This window comes from Passer domesticus, chromosome 21 (genome assembly GCF_036417665.1).
Source record: "Passer domesticus isolate bPasDom1 chromosome 21, bPasDom1.hap1, whole genome shotgun sequence".
NCBI classification, from domain to species: Eukaryota; Metazoa; Chordata; class Aves; order Passeriformes; family Passeridae; genus Passer; species Passer domesticus.
The window spans coordinates 5,141,914-5,166,136 of record NC_087494.1 but is presented as its reverse complement, the minus strand read 5'-3'; the positions used below and the strand labels follow the sequence as shown (position 1 = coordinate 5,166,136).

At 63.5% G+C, this 24,223-nt stretch overlaps 3 protein-coding genes across 4 annotated transcripts; 1 reads left to right on the top strand and 2 right to left on the bottom strand.

Moving 5' to 3' along the window:
• Positions 1-208: 208 nt before the first annotated feature.
• On the bottom strand, positions 209-2,720 carry GIPC3 (GIPC PDZ domain containing family member 3). Its single transcript, XM_064396362.1, has 6 exons — positions 2,472-2,720; positions 1,846-2,031; positions 1,357-1,537; positions 816-928; positions 604-685; positions 209-360 (listed from the first exon to the last, which is right to left on the bottom strand). The coding sequence occupies exons 1-6, from the start codon at positions 2,718-2,720 to the stop codon at positions 209-211; spliced, it is 963 nt and encodes a 320-aa protein (XP_064252432.1).
• A 275-nt stretch (positions 2,721-2,995) lies between these two features.
• HMG20B (high mobility group 20B) lies at positions 2,996-14,177 on the bottom strand. 2 transcript variants are annotated; one of them, XM_064396361.1, is made up of 11 exons: positions 14,051-14,177; positions 10,417-10,653; positions 9,180-9,240; positions 6,900-6,999; positions 6,448-6,651; positions 6,178-6,298; positions 6,024-6,076; positions 5,678-5,753; positions 5,298-5,513; positions 4,754-4,886; positions 2,996-4,068 (listed from the first exon to the last, which is right to left on the bottom strand). In XM_064396361.1, exons 3-11 carry the CDS (start codon positions 9,215-9,217, stop codon positions 4,056-4,058), a joined length of 954 nt encoding a protein of 317 aa, XP_064252431.1. In that variant the 5' UTR covers positions 9,218-9,240; positions 10,417-10,653; positions 14,051-14,177; the 3' UTR covers positions 2,996-4,055. The 2 variants fall into 2 exon arrangements, with proteins under 2 accessions (XP_064252431.1, XP_064252430.1); XM_064396360.1 differs by lacking the exon at positions 14,051-14,177 and having other exon boundaries at positions 10,380-10,417.
• MFSD12 (major facilitator superfamily domain containing 12) lies at positions 13,760-23,962 on the top strand. Its single transcript, XM_064396359.1, has 10 exons — positions 13,760-14,219; positions 18,767-18,977; positions 19,797-19,920; positions 20,139-20,336; positions 20,665-20,757; positions 20,842-20,934; positions 21,635-21,805; positions 22,034-22,128; positions 22,775-22,905; positions 23,450-23,962. Exons 1-10 carry the CDS (start codon positions 13,931-13,933, stop codon positions 23,536-23,538), a joined length of 1,494 nt encoding a protein of 497 aa, XP_064252429.1. The 5' UTR covers positions 13,760-13,930; the 3' UTR covers positions 23,539-23,962.
• Positions 23,963-24,223: the final 261 nt, after the last annotated feature.

Genomic DNA, 24,223 nt, shown 5'->3' with positions numbered 1-24,223 from the left:
TCTGGGGGGTGTGCAAGGGGGATCCTCAGAAAGGCGGGTGGGTTGGGTGCCTTCTGCCCTCCATGCCAAGGGACAGATCTAGGTGCTGCTCAGGAGGGTGTGGGGGACAGGATGGGGACCCCCACCAGCACCTCAGCCCCAGATGGGGTGGGGATGAGGTGGGGGCATGGGGAGGGAACAAAAGTGAGGGGAAACACCTGCCCCCCAGCTACTCCTTATCCCCCTTGGCATGGCAGACAGCTGCCCACACCTCGGCCACGAACTCCTGGGGGAAGGCGAACTCGCCCAGCACCGAGTCCAGCCCCTGGGCAAGCTGGGCCACGCTAGGGCTGCCCTTGGCTGCCTCCACCATCGTCGAAGCTGTCGGGGAGAAGAGGGAGGTCAGGGCAGTGTGAGGGGCTGGGACAGGAGCAGGGGCTGAGTCGGGGTCTGGGGCAGGAGCAGGGGAAGAGGCAGGAGCTGGGGCAGGAGGAGGAGCTGGGGCAGGGCAGGGGCTGGGGAAGGGGCAGGGGCTAGGGCAGGGTTGGGGTGGGGGTGAGGGTCAGGGCAGGTCAGTGGTAGGGGCAGGGTCAGCTCTGGGTCGGGGTCCAGGCCCCTCCTCACCCAGCTCGCTGTCGCGGATGCCCATGTAGCTCTCCAGCAGATCATCCACCCGCCGGGCCGCTTCTTCTTCGGGGGGGCTGGGCTGGGGGCGAGGCGCGGGGTGAGTGCCGGGCAGCACGGGGAGCACCCAGGGCCCTGGGGATGCTGATCCCCACCCTGGCACAGGGTGAGCAGCCAGACGCTCGGAGTGGGGGACTCGGGGTGGGCCTTACCCCCTCCTCCAGCACGGCCGGACCCTGTGTCCGCAGCCGCAGCGTTTCCTTCCCGCTGGCCGCTCTGCCTTCGCCCGGGGATTTGCCTGTCCGCGTCCGCTGCCCGATCATGTCTGTGCCCCGGGGCGGGGGGTGAGGGCACAGGCAGGACCGGGCATCCCCACCCCTCGCTGCTCAGTGCCCGGCCATCCCCCAGCCCTCCGGGGGCACTGCAGGGTGAGCCGTGTGTGCGACGGGGGGGGTGTCAGGGACACCCAGGGGTACAGGGGGGGGATGCTCGTGGTTATGGGGTGCTCACAGATGCTCGGGACAATACTCACAGAGCAAGGGGGTGCCCACGGGGGTACGAGCAGGGGTGGGAACCCCCACGTGGGTGCCCCAGGGCTGTGGGGTCCACACACATAGTGGGGATGCAGAGGGGTGCACAGGGGCAGTGAACTCTGGGAGGCACCCGGTCACTGGGGAGGGGCTGCAGGGCCACAGGGGCTGGGGATGATCCCGGGGTCCCCAGGGCAGGAGCAGGGGGACCTTCCCAACTCACCAAAGGCCTTTTTCGGCTGGACCAGGCGGAGGGTGAAGGGCTGAGCCCGCGGCAGCTCCCGCAGCATCCGGGCCACCTCATAGTGCCGGCAGCCCACGATGGTGTGGTCATTGATGGCCTCGATGCTGTCCCCCACACACACTGTCTGCAGCCGGTTGATGATGCTCCCCTCCTTGATCCTCTGGGGACCACGGCGGGACAGGGACACAGCGACCACACGGCACAATGGGGCAGTCAGACACAGCCCCCATCCCGACCCACACACAACCACCTCAGCGGTCCCACACCCTTTGGTAGCCGGGTCAGGCAGGGAAGCCCCCCCAAACATCCCCAGGGCAGGGGAGATCCCCGGGGCCAGGATGGCCCAGGGAAGGACTGATGTGGGGAGTCAGGGAGGAGCCTGGTGCCGGGGGCATGTGCAGGGCATGTCACCTGCAGGCCACGGTCCTCAGGGCTGCCCCAGCCCCAGGCTGCTCCCCAGGGGTTCACCTTGATGAAGGCGTAGCCAGCCCCGTTGTCTGTGATGGTGAGGCCAAGCGCGTCCTCTGTCTTGGTCACCTCCACCTCCTTGGTCTCGCCCCGGACGTGGGCGAAGATGAAATCCTCCAGGCCAATCTGTCCCCCCAGCAGCTTCTGCATGTCCACTTTGTGCGTGTTGAGGGTGCAGAAGAGGATCTGCCCCGGGGAACCCCGTCAGCAGGGACTGGGGATGCCCCAGTAGGGCAAGAGGTGTCAGGGGAGCCACGGCCAGTGCAGGGAGATTTGGTCAGATCTGGGCACTGCTAGAACAGGGGCCCAGGGACCCCCAGCCTGCCTGGGACCCTGCAATGCCCCATCCCTGCCCACCTTCCCCCAGCTCCAGCAGCTGAAATCAGCCAGGAACTGGCAGCCATGGCTCCCTGCCACATACAGAGGGTAAACTGAAGCACAGAGCCCCCAAACCCTCCCCAGAGGAGCCAATACGACCCTGAGGCCATAACACTCTTGCAGAAAATTTTGGGGACTACATTTGCAAGCATCTGGGGACTTGGGGGAGCACAGGCCACAGACAGTGCCTGAGGGTGGGTGTCCCTGCCTGGGGCACGAAGACCCCACCCCGGGCCGCAGCCCCTCACCTCGGTGGGCGAGATGTCAAAGACCTCGGCGATTTTGGCGTAGAGCTCCTTGACGTTGGTGAAGCCCTCGATGCGCCCCGTGGGGCTGCCGTGGGCCAGCTGCGTGTGGAACACCAGCCTGGGCCGGCTGCGGGGGGCCCGGGGGGCGGCGGGGCCGGGCGGCTCGGGGGTCCCCGGCTCCTGCCCCACACCGTTCTCCATGGGGCCGCCCTCGGGGGGCTGCCGGCCGTGCCTGCCCGCCCGCTGCATCCCTGCGGCGCTGCTGAATTATGGATGGGGCTGGCTCCCCGCCGGCCGTAAGGTGAGCCCCGCAGCCGGGAACCTGAGCCGGTGGCGCAGGGCAGCCGCGGGGATCGGGTGAGCTCTGCCAGGCGGGAGGAGCCCGCCCCGAGCAGCACCAGCGCAGCCCCCCGGCTGGGGGCTGCAGTGATGGGCTCAGGGCCGTCACCCACCGATCCACCCCACAACCAAGCCCGGGATGAGCTCCAGAGCCCCCGCTGAGCACAGACACACAAGAGACCAGAGCGGTTTTCTCCCACATTTATTTGCTCCCATCTCCATCCCCAGCCCAGCGGCAGCAGGAGATGGCAAATGGCAGATGCACAGCGCAGGCCCGGCAAGCGAGGGAGGGGTGGGAACACCCCGGCCCCCGGCCCATGTAGTGCTAAGTAAGAAAATAAGACACTCTCTAATTACACAGTCTGAGATTAATGACAGGCAGCCCCGGGGACACCAAGCCCGACCCCGGCTGCCAGCACAGTGGTCCCACAAGAGCAGGGGGCTCAGGCAAAAGGGGCAGGAGGCAAAAGCCAGTGCAGCACACCCAGGGTCCCTACAAGCAGGAAGGGGTTGGTCACAGCTCCCCTGCTACAGGGTCCCCACCATGGCAGGGGGTCAGTCCCAGCTCTCCCCTGCTCCCTTCCCTAGGAGGGGGTCACAGTTCCACCTCCCCTCTGGCCCAAAGAGTTTTATTGCTGTCAGGAGCTCGCTGCCTGGTCCCATATACAGAGGGGAAGGAGGGGAGCCAAGCAGGGTGACAGGGGCAGGGGCTGAAGGCACACATCAAATAAAAGCTGAGGCAGGTAGGGGGAAGGAACTGCCCTCATGTCCTTGCAGGGATGGGACCAAGAGGCTCCCAAGCTGGCCAGGGGACAGGAGGCAGCACCAGGACCAAGGGGTCCCCCCACTGCCCCCATTCCCCACAGCCCCAGTTCACCCTGAAGGGCTGTGTTCACTCCAGACCCAAACCCACCAGCACCTCCCCTGCCCCAGTCAGGCTTCAGGGAGCCCCTGTTTGGCAAGGCAGGGCTAGGGGCCCCAGGGGAGAGCGAGGGGGCCTCACGCCAATGCTGACCCTCTGCCCCAGCTGGGCTCTCAGCCCTGTCACCACCTGTCCCCCAAAGCTCAAGGTCCCTGGAGTTGGTGCAGCCATGGGTTAGGTGGTCTGGGCTGGGGGTCCCGGCTGCAGGAAGGTGCAAGGGGCAGGGGGAGCAGCCAGAGCCCCTGCAGAGACTGTCCCTTGAGTGAGCTCAAGGGACAGGCCCGGGGTCCAGCCAGGTCCGGGATCTGGAAGGACTGGTCCTCTCACAAGTGTTCACTGAGGAGGGAGAAAAGCACAGCTGAGTTACAGAATCCCACAATGGTCTGGATTGGAAAGAGTCCTAAAGTTCATCCAGCTCCTCCCTCTGCCATGGCAGGGACACCTCCCACTGTCCCAGGCTGCTCCCAGCCCTGCCCAGCCTGGCCTTGGGCACTGCCAGGGATCCAGGGGCAGCCACAGCTGCTCTGGGCACCCCAAGCCAGGGCCTGCCCACCCTCCCAGGGAACAATTCCTGCCCAATCTCCCATCCAGCCCTGCCCTCTGCCACTGGCAGCCATTCCCTGGCTCCTGTCCCTGCAGGCCTTGTCCCCAGTCCCTCTGCAGCTCTCCTGGAGCCCCTTCAGGCCCTGCCAGGGGCTCTGAGCTCTGCCTGGAGCCTTCTCTTGTCCAGGGGAGCAGCCCCAGCTCTGCCAGCCTGGCTCAGAGCAGAGGGGCTCCAGCCCTGGCAGCATCTCTGTGGGCTTCCCTGTACTTGCTCCAACAGAGCAGCATCTTTGGACATGGGGAAACTTCCTGAATTCAGGGACTGGGCTGCACTCTCCCACAGCTCCCTGGAGCAGCTGCACCATCTCTGCCCATTGCTGTCCGCACCTTTCCTGCTCAGCTCCCATCACCACCAGCTGGAGCTCAGCCTGGCAGTGCCATGGGGACACCTGTGCCACGCTCCCAGCCCTGCGTTCACCTGGCAATCCGGGACAGGATCTCCTTGACACGCAGCACCAGCGGCTCGTGCTGCAGGGGGTTGCTCTCAATGGCACTGTGCAGTTTGGCCATGTAGAAGTCCAGGGTGCTCAGCGTGGGGGTCTCCCCAGTGCCTGTGAGGTGACAGCCCAGTGAGCAGGACTAGCAGGTCCCCACCCCACCATGCTCATGTGCTGGGGACTACAGAAGGATCCCAGCACTAGATGCCACCTCCTGGAGTGGCACAAGCCCAGGAACACAAGGATTTGGGCCAATCTGGGGTGCAGCTGTGAATGTGACCCCAGAGAAGGAGGGATGCCAGCCTGCCCTGTCCCAGGACAGGGAAGCCAGCTGGCTGTCACATCCCTGGGCTTCCCGGACAGCTCCCCATGTGCTGCAGGATGCCACCCCAGCAGCAGATGGGCACTTACCACCACCCCACTGCCCCAGTGCTCCCCTGCATGAGATGGGGGTCCCCCCCAGTGCCCCTCTGCCCAGGCAGGGGTCCCAGCAGCTGGGGGGCCCCACAGCTGCTCCCAACTCACCAGGGATGGGGAGGGAGGCGAAGCTGGCAGTGAGGGCCTGCCGCACAGACTGGAGCTGCTGCTGCAGGGCCAGGGTCTGCCGCTCCTCCTGCACCAGCTCCTGCTCCAGCTTCTCCTTGGCGCAGTTCATGCTCTCCGTGTGCTTCTGCAGGATGGCGTTCTGCTCCTCGAACTCCGTGTTCATCTTGCGCAGGCGCCGCAGCTCGGCCTCCCGGGCTGTGGGACAGCCCCGTGTGTGGGGACAGACCCTGCACAGCCCCTCGTCCCAAACCCAAACCCACACACGGCTCTCCCCAGTGCTCTGTGTCACCAATGCCCAGGCCCCAGCCAGGACCTGGTCCCTCCCCACGAGCTTCCCAAGGACCCTCCAGAGCCCCTACCCTTGTTTTGGTCCAAGAACTCCTCGGTGAAGATGGGCACATCGAAGGTGGAGAAGGTGTCGCTGCACTCACCAGCCTGAGGGATGAGAGGGAGGGGTTGGGCAGGGCTGAGCCCACCAGAGGGGACCCCAACACCTTGGGCCGGGCTGAGAGGGCACCGGGACAGGGTGAGGGCTGTCCCTGTCTGGCAATGGGGCGGGAGGAGGGCTATGCTCTGTCTCCCACCCCTCCAGGAACCTGGGACTCACAGCCCCAGACTCCCTCTGCCCACCCACACCTGCAGCCAGCCCAGCAGTGTGACGTGCCTCAGTTTCCCCACACACAGGCAGATCTGACAGGGCCTTACCTTGTGCGGGTGCCCGTTGAGTAGGGTGTTCACGGCCACGGCACCCACATCCTCTGCAGGGGAGGAAGGAGGTCACCCAGAGCCCAGCCTCATGTCCCCGAAAGGCTCTGGCAGCACCTGGCTGGATCCTGCAGCCATTGCTCCCACAACCCACCTTTTTTGATCTTTTTCTCCTGGATCTTCTCCGTGCACATTTTGTAGGCCTCTGACTGCTGGTACTCCCGCAGCTCCTTCATGTACTGCTGCTTCTCCCGCTCCGCCTCGTCCAGGTACCGCTGGGGGGTCACAGAGGGCCTCAGCCTGACCCAGCCCCGGGAGCTGCTGCCCCTCCCTGCCCAGCTCCCACTCCCCAGCACCTTTCTTGGAGCAAGCTCAGGGGTTTGGGGAGCAGGCTCCAGAGCTGCCCAGCCCTGGGGGCCAGTACCTGCTTCTCTGAGAGCTGCAGCTTGCTCCACTCCGCTCCCAGCATCTTTGTGATCTCTGGGAAGGGCAGGTCGGGATGCTGCGTGCGGATCTGCTCGCGCCGCTCGTTCAGGAAGCGCACGTAGCCCGTCACGGGGGCTTTGGGGCCGTTGGGAAGGATCTTCTTCCTCTTCTTGCCCTTGGGCCAGCCCCTCTTCTTCACCGGCTGGCACCCATGGGGGAGGGACAGCCCGTCAGGGATCAGAGCCTCAGTGGGACACAGAGCAGCCCCAGGCCCACCTGGGCCATGCAGCCCTCAAGGCAAAGTCTGAGCCATTCCCTGCCCGTGGCCACAGCACAGACTCACGTGGGCTGGTGCAGGGCAAGCGGAGGGGCAGGGACAGCCCCAGGCAGGGCACCTTGGGCCCCACTCCCAGGGACAGTGTGAGAAGGGACACGGGCTCTGGGACTCACCTCCTCCTCCGGCTTCTCACCGCCCACCCGCGCCGACTCTCCCTTCTCCTGTTTGATGGCCACCAGGAAGTTCCCATGCTGAGCCTTGCCTGTGGCATGTCTGCAGCCAGAGAGCACCATCAGAGAGGGCTGGGACACCATGGGGACCAACAGTGACACATCCCCCAGCAGCATGAGCTCACACTCACCAGATTCCCCAAACCCCCTGACTCAAAGAGCCCCGAACCCAGCACCAGCCACGGAGCCCTTGCTCCCATGAGGGGAGGCTGCAGCAGAGGTGGCACTGAAGCAGAGCCCAGCACTGTGAGCAGGGCAGCCCTGCACACTAAAGCCACCCTGAGGTCTGGTGGCAGCCCTGGGACTCCTCAGGGACATTTGGATGGAGCTTGGCTCTTGGGGTCAGGTAACATTGACAGTCACACCCCTGCCTGTCACCTGGGCTTGGGACACACCTTGGTGGGGAGTCCTAAGGGACTCTGCAAGGGAGCAGGAGCTGCAGGGGTTGGGATCCTGGTGCCAGGGGCACCACCTGGAAGCATCACCCCCACCCCAGGAGCCCTGGAGGAAGAGGGTGAGGGCAGGGTGCTGCTTGAGCTGCTCCAGCCACAACCACCCCAGCAGGTTGTGCTGCCTGGGACACCTCGCCAACACCTCGAGTGGCTGCACTGCGGGGCCCAGCCCTGTCCCCAGGTCACTGCCACGGCTTCATGGATCAGCAGCTGCTTCAGGCAGAGCCTCCCTGCCCCACCGAGCACCCCGCGTGGGTAGAGCCTCCATGTTCCACCACAGCATCACCTTGGGGCTCCCCAAGCCCCCCAGCAACTCCTTCAGCTGGCTCCATCCCCCAGCCCTGTGCCATTCACACCCCAGGGTCCTCAAAGCAGCTCCTGCTCTGCTGGAAATGTCTCACCACGTCAGGGGAGCCACAAAGGGCTCCTGAGTATCACCAAGTGATGCTCGCTTGGGCTCCAACCAGGTCCCCAGACCTGGGAACCAGCCCAGGGCCAAACACAAGCCCTGCCTCAGACATGTGCCAAAGCCACAGCGACCCCAACCTGCTCAGGATGCACCTCGGAATTTCCCTTGTGTTTGCCACATCATTCACCTGGAGCAAACCCCAATCCCTGAAGAGACCCCAAGCTATGGCTCTCCATTTATCACTCAGACAAGCCGTCCTTGCAGTTATTTCAGGAGGCCCCTTCTGTAAGCCCCCAGCACAGAGCCTGCCACTGCAGTGGCTCTTGAAGAAAAAATGGGACAAGTCCCTCCACCAGCACCAGAGGCAACCAGTGCCCTACACCCCCACGTTCATAAAAAGCCCTACAGGAAGGTGTGAGACCACCTCTTCTTCCAGCTCCTGGGGAAAAAGAACCCTCTGAGGCTGTGCAGGGTCATGGCCAGCCTTTGGCTTTATCAGCTGCAAGAGCAATGTTCCCAGTGATGTGCACAGCATCATCATGTTCGCCAGGAACACTGTGACACCCTCCAGCACCAGACAGATCACCCTCCCCCCTTGTGATCCGAATTCCTCAAATGCCTAAGGATGCTTTAAAAAGTAATCTCAGGCAAGATTCCTCCTCAGCCAGCTCACTCTGGCATTCACCTCCCTCCACCTCTGAGGCGCTTCCCCACCCACCAGCCCCCGCGTCAGAAGGGCCAAGGACAACTCAGGACAACACAAATCTCAGAGGAATTCAGCCCTTGCTGCTTCTGATGTCCCAATATGCTTAGAATCACAGAACCATGACATACCCAGAGCTGGAAGGGACCCTCAGCCCAGCCCCTGTCCCTGCACAGCCACCCCAACAGCCCCACCCTGAGCAGCCCTGGCAGCGCTGGCCAAACGCTCCTGGAGCTCTGGCAGCCTTGGGGCCGGGACCATTCCCTGGGCAGCCTGGGCAGTGCCAGCACCCTCTGGGCCAAGAACCTTGCCCTGAGCTCCATGCCAAGCCCTGGCACAGCTCGAGGAGCCTCCCCTCAGTCTCCTGTGCTCCAGCTGAACGAGCCAAGGGCCCTCAGCCGCTCCTCAGAGCCTTCCCCAGCTCCGTGTCCCTCCTCTGGGCACTCTCCAACAGCTTTGGATCCTTCTGACCTCGTGGTGCCCAGAGTGCCCCAGCCCTGGAGGTGGGGCTGCAGAGCAGAGTGGGACAGTCCCCCCTCCCAGCACACACAGAGCACCCCCAAGGCTTGGAAGGGGGTGAGTTTCTGCTGCTCTTTCACCAGGGGCACTGACACACAACAGGGTGGCCAGAGGAGGTGGTGGCAGGTGGTGGCACTTACAGCAGGGCGGCAGACGGCTGCTTGGTGCTGTGGGCCATGGGCAGGGCTCTCGGTCAGCACGCTGTGGGCAGAGCACAGTTGGCACTGTCATCGGGCGGTGGTGCCCCTGCCAAACCCCCCTCAGAGGTGTCTCCCTCATGGGGAAATCACAGGACCCCTCCCCGAACAGCATCTCCTCCCCAACCAGCCCCTTCCTGGCCTCTCCACCCGCCCCAGCCCCCAGGACCCCGGCACAAGCTCCAGCCTGCTCCCACTGACCCACCCCTCCCTGGGGTGCCATCGCAGCTCCCACGGGCTCATCCCACGGGCTCATCCCCCGGCCCCCTGAGCCCTGCCCGGCAGAGCCCCCCTCCCCGAGACCCACGGCAGCCCAACAGCTTCACCCCACAACTCCGCGCCCCTCGCACCCCCAGGGCCCCGGCACCGCCCCCCCTGCTGGGGTCCCATCGCAGCGCCCCAGGGGCTCCCTCCCATAACCCACCCTCTGCCCGCGACTCCCCGAGCCCCCAGGAGCGCCCCTCACACAGGATCCCCACACAGATATCCTCACACAGATATCCCCACAGGATCCCCACACAGATATCCTCACAGGATCCCTCCACAGGATCCCCCCAGGAACGCGCCTCCCAAAGGATTCCCCACAGGATCCCCACACAGGATATCCCCAGGAGCATCCCTCCCACAGGATATCCCCACAGGATCCCCTCAGGAGCATCCCTCCCACAGGATCCCCACACAGATATCCCCACAGGAACGCCCCTCCCGAAGGATCCCCCACAGGATTCCCCCCCACAGGATCCCCCCAGGAATGCCCCTCCCGAAGGATCCCCCACAGGATCCCCACACAGGATATCCCCCCACAGGATCCCCCCCAGGATATCCCCACAGGAACGCCCCTTCCGAAGGATCCCCACAGGATCCCCCCCATAGGATCCCCTCCGGAGTGCCCCTCCCACAAGATCCCTCCAGAGGATATCCCCACAGGATTCCCCTCCCAGAGGATCCCCCCAGGAGCGTCCCTCCCGAAGGATCCCCCCCAGAGGAGCAGCTCTCCCACAGGATCCCCCACAGGATCCCCTCAGGAGTGCCCCTCCCACAGGATATCCCCACGGGATCCCCCCACAGGATGATGCCCCCAGGAGCGTCCCTCCCGAAGGACCCCCGCAGGTTCCCCCCCGGATCCCCCGGGCTCCCCCTCACAGGATCCCGCTCCGGACCCGCCGCCGCCGCCGCTCACCTGACCACGCCCCTCTATTATTATGCAAACGAGGCTCCCGCCGCACGGCCCGCGATTGGCCGCTCGGCGCCGACTCGCGGAGGGCAGCCGGACGCGGGTTGGCTGGGTGTGGTGACGTCAGAGGGAAGCGGCGGAAGGGGGGTCGGCGCTGACGGGCGCGGCGCGCGCGCGCTGCGGGCGGCCTGACCAATCAGCAGCCAGCGTGGGGACGAGGAAGTGTTGTGCCTAGGGCAGCATCTTAAAGGGGCAACCACAAAGCGGCGGGGCCTCATCAACAGCGGCCCACCGTGGGCAGCGCCTTAAAGGGGCAACGTCATGGCGGGTCCCGGCGCCGCCCCATCCCAGTGACCCCAGTGTGCTCCCATCGCCCCCAGGAGCCGCAGTGCCACCCCAGGGCTGACCCACCGGTTCAGCTAGCCTGCTCCCAGCAGCCCCAGTACCCGCCCAGCAGGGGGTACCCGTGACACCAGTCCCAGTGACCCCAGCAGTGCTTCCAGTCACCCCAGTACAGCCCATACTGGTTCCAGTGACTCCATTAAATACACAAGGAGAGGTCTGTCGCGACCTCCAGTCTGCTCCCAGCCTCTCCAGTATTCACACAGCTGGGGATCCCCATGATGCCTGTAGTCACCACAGAGTCCCAGTGACCCTCACACTGCTCCCCAGAGGGTCTCAGTGCCCCCAGTAGTGCTCATACTGGTCCCAGTCACAACAGCACCTACTCAACAGGAGCTCCCAGGTGCCCAAGGAAGCCCACACTAGTCCCAGTGACACCAGTACTGACCCAGGAGGGGGTGTCCCATGACTCCAGTAGCCACCCCAGAGTCCCAGTGACCCCAGTACTCCCCCCACACTGTCCCCAGCCCCCCCAGTGGGGCCCATTGTTGTAAATGAGAAGCTTGACTAGGCCAATATTCAAGCAGCAATCAATTTATTAATTAATATGGTAAAGTATGAGCAATACAGCGCCGGGTACAGTGGGGGAAATTTTCCCTCCACCTGCACAACAACAGTTGGGGCTTACAGGTATTTATAGGTGTACTCATAAGCTTTCTCAGCAATTTCTATTCCCAATTTTTACATCACAATTCTATACACTATTGTGATTTAGTTTTTCTCAGGATGTATCCCAGAAAGGAGTATCCCCAGATGGTGGGGTCTGGCTTCCGAAAGAAGAAAGAAATTTCCCAGCTGGTGAGGTCTAGATTCCAGATGTGGGTTCACCTTTTAATTGTAAGGACTATAAATCTCATACCAGTGATGTCCAGCTTCCCTTGGTTGAAACTATCAATCCTTGAGTTGATCCTCCTTTCTCAAGCTGCTTTTCACTGTTTTGTTAAGGCGTTGAGATAAGCATGTTTCCTTTTGATATCTTCTAAAGCTATAGTTTCAAAGATCCTTACTACAAGCAATATTCTAAAATTATACTTCAAAAGGTTATTATTGCAAAACTCTTTTTAGCTAGAAGCAGAAAGTTCCTGTCAAGCAGCAACATCCTTAAAGCTTTAATTCGAATGCTCCTAAATCAACTTAAGACTTGTAAAGGTTAATTGCAAACAAAGGATAGGTTCAAAGGCCTTCTTCCATGCTTTACTCCCTCAGTTATTTATTAGAATTGTCTTTATAACTGTCCCACGGTCAGTTTCCACACATATCCCAATCACAGATACACAGGTTGCCTGTATGTACCTGACACGAAACGCAGCTTTGCATTTCACACCATCATGACCCAGAAGGTGCCAGTCACCCCCACCAACTCCTCCTGACCCCAGAGCCCATCCAAGCAGGGGTCCCCACGACATCTGCAGCCCGATGACCAGCGGGTGAGCAGCATCCCAGTGACTCCACAATCCCTGTACCCTCACTCCTGCAGTCTGACACTCCCCACTGGTGCACACTGGGGCGTTGGGGTCACTGGGACCACTGTACTGGGATCACTGGAACTCAGGCAGCTGCAGGCATCATGGGGACCCCTCGCTTGAACACCGGCATTGCTGGGAGCAGCGAGGGTGTACTGGTGTCACTGGGATTCTGGGGTGCCTACTGGCAGCATGGGCACCATCGCCTTGCTAGGGTGGGTACTGAGGTCACTGGGAGCACTGGGGAGGTACTGGAGTGACTGGGACATTCCCTTGTGGGCAGTGGGACTGTTACAGGCAGCACTGGTGTACTGGGAGCTGTGTGGGAGTTCTGGGGTCTGCGGGACTGCTGTGGGCAAGGCAGGAGTGGCTGGAAGTGGGGGAGTAATACTGGGATCACTGGGGACAGCACTGGTGTGACTGGGAGCAGTATAGGACCAGTACTGGTGTGACTGGGAGCAGTACAGGACCAGCACTGGTGTGACTGGGAGCAGTACAGGACCAGTACTGGTGTGACTGGGAGCAGTACGGGACCAGCACTGGTGTGACTGGGAGCAGTACAGGGCCGCCACTGGTGTGACTGGGAACAGTGCCGTGGCACTGGTGTGACTGGGAGCAGTACAGGACCAGTACTGGTGTGACTGGGAGCAGTACAGGGCCGCCACTGGTGTGACTGGGAGCAGTACAGGACCAGTACTGGTGTGACTGGGAGCAGTACAGGGCCGCCACTGGTGTGACTGGGAGCAGTACAGGACCAGTACTGGTGTGACTGGGAGCAGTACAGGGCCGCCACTGGTGTGACTGGGAGCAGTACGGGACCAGCACTGGTGTGACTGGGAGCAGTACAGGGCCGCCACTGGTGTGACTGGGAGCAGTGCCGTGGCACTGGTGTGACTGGGAGCAGTACAGGACCAGTACTGGTGTGACTGGGAGCAGTACGGGACCAGCACTGGTGTGACTGGGAGCAGTACAGGACCAGTACTGGTGTGACTGGGAGCAGTACGGGACCAGCACTGGTGTGACTGGGAGCAGTACAGGACCAGTACTGGTGGGACTGGGAGCAGTACGGGACCAGCACTGGTGTGACTGGGAGCAGTACAGGACCAGCACTGGTGTGACTGGGAGCAGTACGGGACCAGCACTGGTGTGACTGGGAGCAGTGCCGTGGCACTGGTGTGACTGGGAGCAGTACAGGACCAGCACTGGTGTGACTGGGAGCAGTACGGGACCAGCACTGGTGTGACTGGGAGCAGTGCCGTGGCACTGGTGTGACTGGGAGCAGTACGGGACCAGCACTGGTGTGACTGGGAGCAGTGCCGTGGCACTGGTGTGACTGGGAGCAGTACAGGGCCGCTACTGGTGTGACTGGGAGCAGCGTGGGGCAGTGTGACGTGTCTGGGAGCGGTGCGGGGACAGCAGCGGAGCCCCGCGGGGTCGCAGCGGGGCCAGCCCGGGGTAGCCGGGCGCTCCGGTGCCGCCCCCCGCTCTCCCCGCCCAGGACGGCTCCGGGGCCGCGGGGATCAGCGGAGCGGGCCGGTCCCTCCCTGTCCCTGCCACCCCGTCCCTCCTCCCGCCGTGTCCCTCCCCGTCCCCTCCCATTCCCGGGGAGCCTCCCGCGGGCCGTGCCGCCGCTGTCCCGCGGGCTCGGCCGGGCCATGGCGGAGTCCCCGCAGCCCCCGCAGCCCCCGGGCCCGGCGCTGCCGCTGCGGGCGCGGCTCAGCTTCGCGTGCGGGCACTTCCTGAACGACGCGTGCTCGGCGCTCTGGTTCACCTACCTGCTGCCCTTCCTGCACGCCGTGCTGGGCTACGGGCACGGCGCGGCCGGCGGGCTGCTGCTGGCCGGCCAGGCGGCCGACGGGCTCTGCACGCCGCTGCTCGGCTTCGAGGCCGACCGGGCCCACGGCTGCGGCCGCTGCGGGCGCAGGAAGGGCTGGCACCTGGCCGGTGGGTGCGGAGGGACGGCTGGGCGGGGGCTGCGGGCACCGGGAGCTCCGGGGGGAGCCGGGGGGAGAGGGCTGAGCCCGGAGCGCCGTTCTGGGGTGCGCTGAGTGCCCGACATCCGAGGGGGGAACTTTGCTGGGATGCCGTAAGTAGACAGGGATGACCCTGGGGGAGCTTTGCGTGTGTCGGTGTTGCGGAACAACCAGCAGAGCCTTTCTGGGATGCTCTGAGTGAAGAGGGATGGCCCCGGGCGAGACTTTCTGGGGTGTCTCTGTTGGGGGACGTCCAGAGGCCTTCTAGGATGCTCTGAGTGCAGAAGGGTGGCCCTGAGGGACACTATTGTGCTGTTCTGTGTTGAGGAACCCTGGGGGGCCCAAGGGTGCCTATCCTGGGTGTCTCGGGTGAAAATGGGTCGCCCAGAGTGGCCTTTCTGCAGCGGCCCGGATGGAAGTGAATGGCCATGGGGAGCCTTTCTGGGGTGCCTGGGGTGGAACGCACTGCTGGGGTGCCAGAGATAAGGGACGGGTAACCCTGAGGAGCTTTGGTTAGGGGAGGGGAGGAGTGTGGCTGTGAGGGAGACTCCTGCGTGCTCTGGGTTGGGGGTCACCTGGGGGAGCCTTTCTGGGGTGCTCTAAGTGGAGAGGATGGCTCTGGGGGGACCTTTCTGGGGTGTCCTGAGGGAGTGACCGAGGGTGCCTATCCAAGGTGACATGTGAGAATGGCTGACCCTGGGGGAGCTTTTCTGGGGTTCCGGGAGTGGGAGACCCTCCTGGGGTGCCCAGAAGGGAGAAGGGTGGCCCCAAGGAGCCTTTCTGAGGTGCCCTGAGTGTTGGGAACACAGGAGAACCTTCCTAGCATGCCCAGGGTGGGGGACAGTGGGGGATGCTGGGTGGGGGATTTGGCCCCAACTAGCTCAGTTGGAGGGGCACAGGTGGGGGACACTCTGTGGGGACATAGGGGAGCCTCTCTGGGGTGCAGGATCAGCTCCAGGATACCTTCCTGGGGTGCCCTGGAAGAGGGGGAATAAGACCAAGGGTGCCTTTCTGGGTTGGGGGATCAGCCTTGGGGGTTTCCTGGGGTGGGGAGGAATTGGGGTGCCTTGTGGCATGGAGGTCTCCCTGAAGATGTGGGAGCCTTTCTGGGGTGGGGGACCGTCATGTGGCAGTGAGGTGGGGACAGGATCCCCCCAGCTGGAGAGGGGCAGCCCCAGGGGTGAGCAGATTGTGTGCCCTGGGGTGGAAGGGAGCAGCTCCATGGAAGGGAGGGCTGCCCTGGAGGTTTTTTGGGGTGCCCTGTGGAAGGTGAAGGGGCTCTGGTGTGTTGGCAGTGCCCTGGGTGACAGGAGATGGGTCTGGGGTCTTTGTGAGGAAGGGATATCCTGGGAGGTGCCTTTCTGGGATCCCCTGCAGCAGCGAGGGGGGGACAGAGCTGCTCCATGTGTAGGGGACAGTGGGGTGCTGAGCCTGGATGGGAAAGGGGCACCATCCCACCCCGAGGGGCACCCCGCTGTCCCTCAGGCTTTGTGTGTGTGGGTGGCAGCGAGCGGGGCTGAGAACCACGTGCTCAGACCTTGGAGCTGCAGCAAAACCAAGACCATCAGTAAAATCTGGGCTTTCCCAAAAGCCCAGGTGCTTCCTGAGAGCTCTCAGTGTCCCCGGGGGGGGCCCTGTGGCGTGGGGCCCTTGGCTGTGCTGTGCTGTGCACCCCGGGGCCAGCAGTGGGGTACAGCCATGGGATGCACAGGAGGCTCTGGCTCACAGGAATTACTGACGGGCTGTCTTGCATTCTGCCCTGGGTAAAAAAAGGCAGCAGAGTGCAGGGGGACTCATCTGTCGAGGTCCCTCTCTGAGGGGCCACTGTGGTGTAGAGAGGGGTCCTTGGTCCCTCTCTGAGGGGACAGTGTGATAGGGAGAGCAGTGTGGGTAGGAGTGGGGTCCTTGGTCCCTCTCTGAGGGGACAGCGTGGCCTGAAGGGGGGTCCTTGGTGCTGTGGCTGGTGCAGGAGCCGGCACATCCTGTTTAGCTGACGGGGCAGTTGGTGGAAGAAATGCCATTGATAACAACCCTCGGTAACGACCTGCCTCGCCCAGAGCAGACCCGCGGGGAGGGGAGGACGGTTGCAGTGTAGGTCCTCTTATCTTGATCCCAAATGTATCTCGACCGATGCTTTGTGCAATCCAACGGCAACCTGATAAGGCGTCTGACCTCGCCGGAGCTTGGCTTGGTGAGTCAGGGAGAGTGCTGGAGGGGCAGCTTCACCCCTGCCCAGCCTCAGCTGCCTCGGCGCCCTGGATTTAGGGAAGTGGCCGGAGCTGTTTCCTCCCGCTGCTGCAGCCGGGTGCTGCCCGGCGAGCACAGAGGGGAAATGCTAACTCAGGCCTTGCAGGAGCAGAGCACAGCCCGGGCAGGCTGCAGCAGGGACGCAGACTGTTTTCCAGGCTGCAGCGTGGGGCATTGCCAAGGCGGGGGCTTCCCCGGCGCCCACCTCGGCTGACCACAGAGTGACCATTGGTGGTGGCAAACCCACCGGATCCGGCCGTGCCGCGGCCGCCGGCTTCCCTCGATCACGCTGCAGCGAGAGATGTTGTGTGGGAGCGGGGTGTCTCGTCCGGTGGCAAACCCGTGCTCAGATCAGAGGAAACGCTGTGAAACCGCAGCCTCGGGGCGGGGGAGACACCACGAGTTGCTATCGTGGCATCTTCCCACCGCGGCCGCAGCCCCGGGTGCTCCCACGGGCGCTCCGGGTGTCCCTGCCTGCTCGCCAGCTCTTTTATGGGCTCCAGCTTCCCGACGCAGTGGGGAGGAAGGCTGAGAGTCTCTTTGCTGCCTGTCTCAGCCTGTCTGGCAGTGCTGGCCCAGAATCCCTGCCCCAGGCGCCTGTGCTGGAGCAGCCCGGCGTGCTCGTGATCTGCCCCGCGGGGCCAGAGATGAGGAGCTGGGCCTTTGCCGGCCATGGGGCTGCAGGCGTGGGCAGATGCTCTGGGGTGAGCTCCCATGGCCCCGCTGGGGAGAGCACGGAGTCCCCAGCACCCTTCTGACTCAGTGCAGCCACCCCTGGGCACTTGGGGTACGTGGCTGTTGGGGTGCAGCCCTGTGCCAGATGGGCACAGCTCCATGGGGTGGCCAGTGGGGTGACCCTGGTGTGGACACTGCCTGCCCCAGGGGGTCACAAGGAGGGGGTGACACTCCTGTGGTTGTGTGGGTGGCGATGGCTCATGGGTGGGCACAGGAGCTGCTCTGGGGCTGCAGCAGCCAGGTCCCACAGCTCCTGCCCCAGTGCTCTCCTCAGAGCCCTCACAGCCCAACAGGGCTGCAGAGCCTGGCCCTGTGGGGCCCTGGGAGCCTCACGCCTCATCTGGGCCCCCTTAAAACCCAGGGAACAGAGAGGATCTGGGCTGGTTTGAGCCTTCATGGACCTTCTCGTGCCTGTAGTTTGTCTGGGGCACAGGCACCACATGTGCCTGAGTCCCCTGTCCCTCAGAGGTCCTGGAGCACCAGAGCTGAGCACTGTGAGCCAGTGTGGGGACTCAGCACCCCTTGGGGATGGATGGGGCTGGGCTGGCGTGGTCACTGCTACCCTTGGCTTTGCCCTTGGCTTTGTCCTGGCATGCATGGCTGTGCTGTGCAGGAGCAAGGAGGATGAGGAGGAGGAGGAAATCTCCTTCATGGGTGGGAGGAAGAGGAATCACTCATGAGGAAGAGAGGTTCTTGCAAAGTGGAGAGGGTACCTTGGGGACCTGGCCAAGTAGGCTCCCCTCAGCTGTAGGAACAGCTCTTCATCAGCACACAGTGAAGCTGGGGACATGTAAGACAGTACAGGGGGACATGTGGGACAGGGCACCGGGCTCTGTGTCGGGGCCTGGGGGTCTGTGGAGCTGTTGGCAGATAGGCTCTGTAAGTCTGGGAAAGGGGAGGGCGAGGCCAGGCTGGCCTGTGTGCCCCACGCAGGGTCCCTGTATGCAGCGTCCCACGCTGAGTCCCTGTGCTGTCCTGCCACAGCAGAGGGAGGAGCCTGGCTCTGGCGTCCCTGACTCAGCGGGCCCTTCCCGGAGCCCCCATGGCTCTGTGTCACCCTGTCACACTACGGGTGATGTCTGAGCGTGGTGGAAGCATGGCTGTCTCTGCCAGCCCCACGGGAGAGGGACGTGGAGACAGACGGGGTGCCAGTGCCCGTGGCACAGCCAGAGCCCTCCCTAGGGTGCCATATCACCATGGGCAGCAGCAGGGAGGGGTCATCTGACTGGATATCTGCACCTGGGGACAACAAACCTGCTGGTGCCTGTGGGTGTGACACTGAGGGTCTGTCATGGTGTCTTGAGGGGACAGAGCAGTGCTGGGGAAGGACCTTGACCTGGGGGGTGTCTGTCTGTGCTGGGTGCCAGAGGGAAGGACATTCCCTGTGCAGGATGGGCTGAAGGAATGTCTGGAGCTCCACGTGTCCCATCTGGCTGGGGAAGGAGCCCCAGGGTAGAAGGGGTAGAACCTGTCCTGGCGAGGGCTGTGTGTGTCACGTTGGAGTCCCAGCCTCTCACTGCTCCACTTTCTCTGCAGGCACCACCTGTGTCCTTGTGTCCTTTCCCTTTGTCTTCAGCCCCTGCCTGGCCTGCAGGGAAAGCACTCCACAGTGGGCAGCCTTCATCTACTACCTCCCCTTCATCATCATCTTCCAGTTTGGCTGGGCAGCCACGCAGGTGTCCCACCTGGCCCTCATCCCCGAGCTGGTCAGCAGTGACCATGGGAAGGTGGAGCTCACGGCTTTCAGGTGAGCACAGCCACACCTGGGCTTGGGGGAGCTGCCCTGGGTCCCATCACCATGTGACACGAGGTCCCTGGGTGCTGTGGCACACCAGACACCTTGGCATGGCAGGACAAGGACTGGGCCATGGTCCTGTGGGATGCCAAAGGACTCTGGTCCTGGGTTGGTGGCCCAAAGCCGTTGCTGCCAGGGGGAATATCTTGATGCCAGGCATGTCAGTGTCACAGCCTGTGGGACACTTCCCTGAGCTGGGGACACTTCTCCTTTGGGAATGGACCGTGGCATTTAGGGGAGGGACTGTCCCTCCCAGATGCCCTCAAGGAGAGCTGGACACGGCTCTGGAGGTGAGATGTCTCCAGGGCCAGGTGGGCAGTGCACTTGGCTCATCCCTGTCAGGATCAGGACGTGGGATGGGATGTTTATTCCATGGAGCAGGATGTTTATTCCATGGAGCAGGAAGGATGTGGGGTAACTGTGGGTCCAAGTGGTCCCACTCGGAGGGTACCGGGTCAGGCAGCTCCTGGCATTCTTGAAGCAGTGGTGAGCTGTGTCTGGAGGGGGAACTAGACTCAGACTGACCTGTAGGGATGTTGATTTCCTCCTAGTCATGCCCCGAGGCTTGGACTGGGCACACTGGGAGTGGCAGCAGTAAGGCTGAGGCCTGGCCAGGTGCCTTGTGCCCTCAGAGGTGTCACCTCAGCCATGACTCTGGGGTGCAGAGGCCGTAGCACATCTGGCTTGGAGGGCAGCCGTGGGCAGAGGTGTCCTGCTGTGCTGTCCCCCTGCTTGTCCCTCTGCATCGCCCCAAGGTTTCCTTCTGCTCAGGTATGCCTTCACTGTCATGGCCAACATCACCGTGTACGGCCTGACCTGGCTCCTGCTGAACTTCCAGACGGACCAGCCCGACCGCATGGAGCACCTGGGCCCTCAGGACATCCCTGTGTTTCGGGTGAGTGGCAAGGCACAGTCCCTGGGGTTCCCTCTTCTCATGGCTCAGCTGGGGAGGTACTGGAGGGAGTCAGGGAGCAGTGCCCTAAAACCTCACCGACTGGGCCAGAGCCACATGAGCCCTCTGTGGGGTTTGGGCACCCCTCCTTACCCTCCAGGCTGCTGGGGGCTGATGGTGGGGTGCCCCCACTGCTGTGCTCACCCCCATTGCCTCACCAGAACTTGGCCCTCATTGTGGTGGGGCTGGGGGCCGTGTTCTCCCTCATCTTCCACCTGGGCACCAAGGAGAAGCCGTACCCACCCGGGGTGCTGCCCGAGCCAGAGGAGAGCACCCCGCTGCTGCACAAGGAGCCCCCGGGCCCCCCGCGCCCGCTGCTGCTCTGGAAGGACTGGCTGCTGGAGCCCTCCTTCTACCAGGTACGGCTGGGCAGGGCCCCCCTGGCCTGGGCTGGCTGCTGGAGCCCTCCTTCTACCAGGTACGGCTGGGCAGGACCCCCCTGGCCTGGGCTGGCTGCTGGAGCCCTCCTTCTACCAGGAAAGCTGGGCAGGACTCCCCTGGCCTGGGCTGCTGCCACGGGGCTTGCCTAGGAGCTGGTGGGGATGGAGAGGGGAGCTCGTCTGGGCACCCATCCACCCCCTCAGAGGGGCCATCCCCTTCCTGCTGGGCACCTGTGCCATGACAGCTGGGCAGGGCAGGTCCTTCCCACAGGCTGAGCGGTGATGCCCTGGCCCTGTCCCCTCCCAGGTCGCAGTGCTCTACATGGCCACCCGCCTCATCGTCAACCTGTCCCAGACCTACATCGCCATGTACCTGACCAACTCGCTGCTGCTCTCCAAGGTGGGTGCAGGGCAGGTCTGGGGCCATGTGGGAAGGTGTCCTGATGTGGCCTGGGGCTCATCTCCCTGTCCTTGTCCCTTGCAGAAGTACATTGCCACCATTCCCCTAGTGATGTACGTCAGTGGGTTCCTCTCCTCATTCCTCATGAAGCCTGTGAACAAATGGATTGGTCGGAATGTGAGTCCAGGGTCTGGAGAGGTTGGAGTTTGACCCCAGGAAAGGACCAGAGGTCAAATCCTGGCTGTGAGCAAAGCTCCTGGCACACCTGAGCTGGAGAGCAGGGACCCCTCACGGACCCTCTGCCAGCAACCACCCACTGCAGCATGGGTCCTGCTGGGACTGGGGGGGTGGGCAGGGATGGGGTCTGGGTCCTGCTGGGACTGGGGGGGTGGGCAGGGATGGTGGCAGGAGCCTGTCTTGTACATCACTCGGGCTGGGGAAGGCAACGCTGGCCCAGAGTTACCATGTCCATGCAGGCCTAACTGGGCTGCAGAGCCCTGTGGTGCCCATCAGGGGCAGAGGGGGAGTCTGATTACACTGGCCTGGGTGGGCACACGTCTGCAATGCCAGCAGGAGGGACCTGCTCCCCCAGAGTGTCCCCTCTGTGCTGTTGGGTACCAGTGGAGTGTTCTTCCCTCACAGACACACTCCCACAACTCCCCTTGGGGCTCAACCCTTGGGCTGCAGAACAGCCTGGAGCACAGCAAGGACCTGCTTTTGGGGTCTCCTTGTTTAAATACAGCTTGGACAGACCCAGGGCTGTCCCTCATGGCTCCTGGGCAATGCTGGCCTCATGCCCTCCCTGCTCCTGCTTGCTCCTCCCTCACCAAGTGCCAGCTGATGTCTGAACTCCCCCTTCTGCCTGTCCCCATCACAGCTGACTTACTTTGTGGGCATCCTGGTGGTCCTGGCCTTTGCCTCCTGGGTGGCCCTGGCCAGGCAAGTAGGAGACGAGATCTACGGGCTGGCAGTGCTGCTGGGGGCCGGCTCAGCCACCATCCTGGTCACCTCCCTGTCTATGACTGCAGATCTCATCGGCACCAACACGGTACGGCCGCTGCTGGGATGGAGCGGGGGCCACGGTGGGCACAGAACCCACGGGCTGGAGCGGGCACTGCTCAGGGTTAGGGGGTGGAGGCGCTGGGAGGGGGCTCTGCTGGGCCCCCGCGTGCTGTGCCCCGTGCCCTGCTGCTCTGCTGCAGTGAGGGCTCTGCCCATCAGAGGGCACACGGGGCTGCCTGGCCCAGCACGGCACAGGTTCCCTCTCCTCCCGCAGCACAGCAGCGCGTTTGTCTACGGTGCCATGAGCTTCACAGACAAGATGGCCAATGGCCTGGCTGTGATGATGATCCAGAACCTGCACCCCTGCCCGTAAGTGTCTCTGCAGAGCTGGGACCCCCTTGCTTTGGGGCCATGAGGGAACATTTCAGGGTTGGAGCAGGAGACATGGAAGGGAACCAGCTTGGATTTGTAGAATCACACAATGGTTTGGATTGGAAGGGAGCCTAAAGCTCATCTCCTTCCACCCCCTGCCATGGGCAGGGACACTTTTCACTACACCAGGTTGCTCCAAACCCTGTCTAACTTGGACTGGCAGACTTCCAGGGATAGGGCAGCCACAGCTACTCTGGGCACCCTCCCAGGGAACAATTCCTGCCCAATATTCCATCCAGCCCTGCCCTCTGGCAGTGGAAGCCATTCCCTGTGTCCTGTCCCTCCATCCCTTGTCTCAAGTCCTTCTCCAGCTCTCCTGGAGCCCCCTTTAGGCACTGGAAGGGGCTCTGAGCTCTCCCTGGAGCCTTCTCTTGTCCAGCTCTGATTTGTCTTAAAGTCTTCTTCATCTTCTCTCCCAGCCGTGGGGGGACCCAATCCGTACCTGGGGATATCTTTGCCCTGGGCCTTTCCCTCCCACCCCAGTGCAAACCAGTCCTGACTCTGATGGGAGGACATGGGACCACTGCCTGTAGCCTGGGACCTCTGTCCCGGCCTCCAAGCACATTCCTGCCTGTCCTCACAGGACCGAGCTCTGCTGCCCGGCCTGTGTCAACTTCTACCGCTGGGTGATGGTGCTGGTCACTGGCGGCATCGCCGTCGCCGCTGTCACCACGCTGTGCTCCATCATGGTGTGGCCCATCCGGATCCGCTGCCGTGAGTGGGGCTGGGGGCTTGGGGGCAGCCCAGTGTGGGGCTGAGGGCACTGGGAGCCCTGGTCAGTGCCAGCCTGGGCTAAAGGCACAGTCTGTGCAGTGGGGGAGCACTGTCATTACTGGGCTGGCTTGCAGCCATGCTTGCAGGGGAGCCCTCATGGCAGGACACAGGGCAGGGCCATTGTCCAACTTCCCTGCTGCCCCCAGAGAGGGGCTGTGTTTGCTTGCTGTGCCCTTCTGGGGGGCAACATCCCCCTGGCCCAGTCATGGCCATGCTGGTCTCAGGGCTCCAAGGGGTATCAGGGTATGGCAGCAAATGTGGGGATGGTGGGGAGCCAGCACCTCTGTTCAGTGCCTGTTCTGCCTCTTGGGGTGCCAGTGCCTCGCTGTGGGGTGGGGGAACAGGACAGACCCCTCGTGCTGCTGGGGGCCCTGCTGGGTCAGGCCCCTGGTGCTACAGAAGAGTCCAGGAGGGCGAGGCCAGCACGTGAAGGTCACCCACGCTGCCATCTCTCCTGACCTGTCCCTTCCTCCTCTTCCTCCAGGTGCTGTGGGCCTGGAGGGGCTGATCAGCACAAGGACCCCTGAAAGTGTCACTGCGAGCACTGAGGGAGAGAGCCAGACCGTCAACTGAGTGGGGCTGTGTCCTCGGCCTCCGTGTCCTCAGGGCTGTCTCCTCAGGGCTGTGTCCTGGGCCCCCGCGGTGCCACACTCTGAGTCTGGAGGGTGCCCGCTCTGGGGGCCACTGGGCTCTGGGGAGGGGGTGACCCCAGCCTGTCTCCTTGCACTGGACTCTATTCCCACCCTGACCTCACGTCCCCATCCCGGACTCCGGTGTCCCCGGCCCCGCCGGGCCCATGAAGGCTGTCCCCGGTGCGGTGTCACGGTGCAGGGCCACCTGTCACCTCTCACCTGCACAATGAACACTAAACGGGCCTAGGCCAGGCCGGGGCGGCCCCAGTAGAGGGGAGCGCTGGGCCCGAGGTTTTACCTGCTTTTGTAAGGTCAATACGTACAGACGGCACTTTATAAAGGAGGAGAAAAAGGAGAGAAATAAACCAACCGCAGCGCTGACGGCCCGGGATGGGGGTGGGCTCCGCTCTGGGGTGCGGGACCCGCAGCTGGGGTTGGAGCACGTTCGGGGGTTCGGGGCGCGCCCGGCGCTGCTCCCGCCGGCCCCGGGCCCAGGAGCGGCTGAGGGCCGGGGGGGGCACGGCCCTCAGCGGCCATGGCGGCGGGCCGCGGGCAAGGGATTGGTCCGTGCGCGGGGCCCCGCCCCCCGGACGGGACAGCCAATGGGGGCGGCCCGTGCGCGGAGG

Excerpts from the sequence above, each read along its gene's own strand:
- GIPC3 (XM_064396362.1), bottom strand. The coding sequence starts at position 2,720 with ATGCAGCGGGCGGGCAGGCACGGCCGGCAGCCCCCCGAGGGCGGCCCC. Across the intron at positions 2,032-2,471 it reads TTGACATCTCGCCCACCGAG|ATCCTCTTCTGCACCCTCAA; the intron begins GTGAGGGGCTGC and ends TCCCCGGGGCAG. Across the intron at positions 929-1,356 it reads CCAGCCGAAAAAGGCCTTTG|ACATGATCGGGCAGCGGACG; the intron begins GTGAGTTGGGAA and ends CCCGGGGCACAG.
- HMG20B (XM_064396361.1), bottom strand. The coding sequence starts at position 9,217 with ATGGCCCACAGCACCAAGCAGCCGTCTGCCGCCCTGCT. Across the intron at positions 7,000-9,179 it reads CAGCCGTCTGCCGCCCTGCT|ACATGCCACAGGCAAGGCTC; the intron begins GTAAGTGCCACC and ends CTCTGGCTGCAG. Across the intron at positions 6,077-6,177 it reads GGAGAAAAAGATCAAAAAAG|AGGATGTGGGTGCCGTGGCC; the intron begins GTGGGTTGTGGG and ends CCTCCCCTGCAG.
- MFSD12 (XM_064396359.1), top strand. The coding sequence starts at position 13,931 with ATGGCGGAGTCCCCGCAGCCCCCGCAGCCCCCGGGCCCGGCGCTGCCG. Across the intron at positions 14,220-18,766 it reads GAAGGGCTGGCACCTGGCCG|GCACCACCTGTGTCCTTGTG; the intron begins GTGGGTGCGGAG and ends CTTTCTCTGCAG. Across the intron at positions 20,337-20,664 it reads TGGAGCCCTCCTTCTACCAG|GTCGCAGTGCTCTACATGGC; the intron begins GTACGGCTGGGC and ends GTCCCCTCCCAG.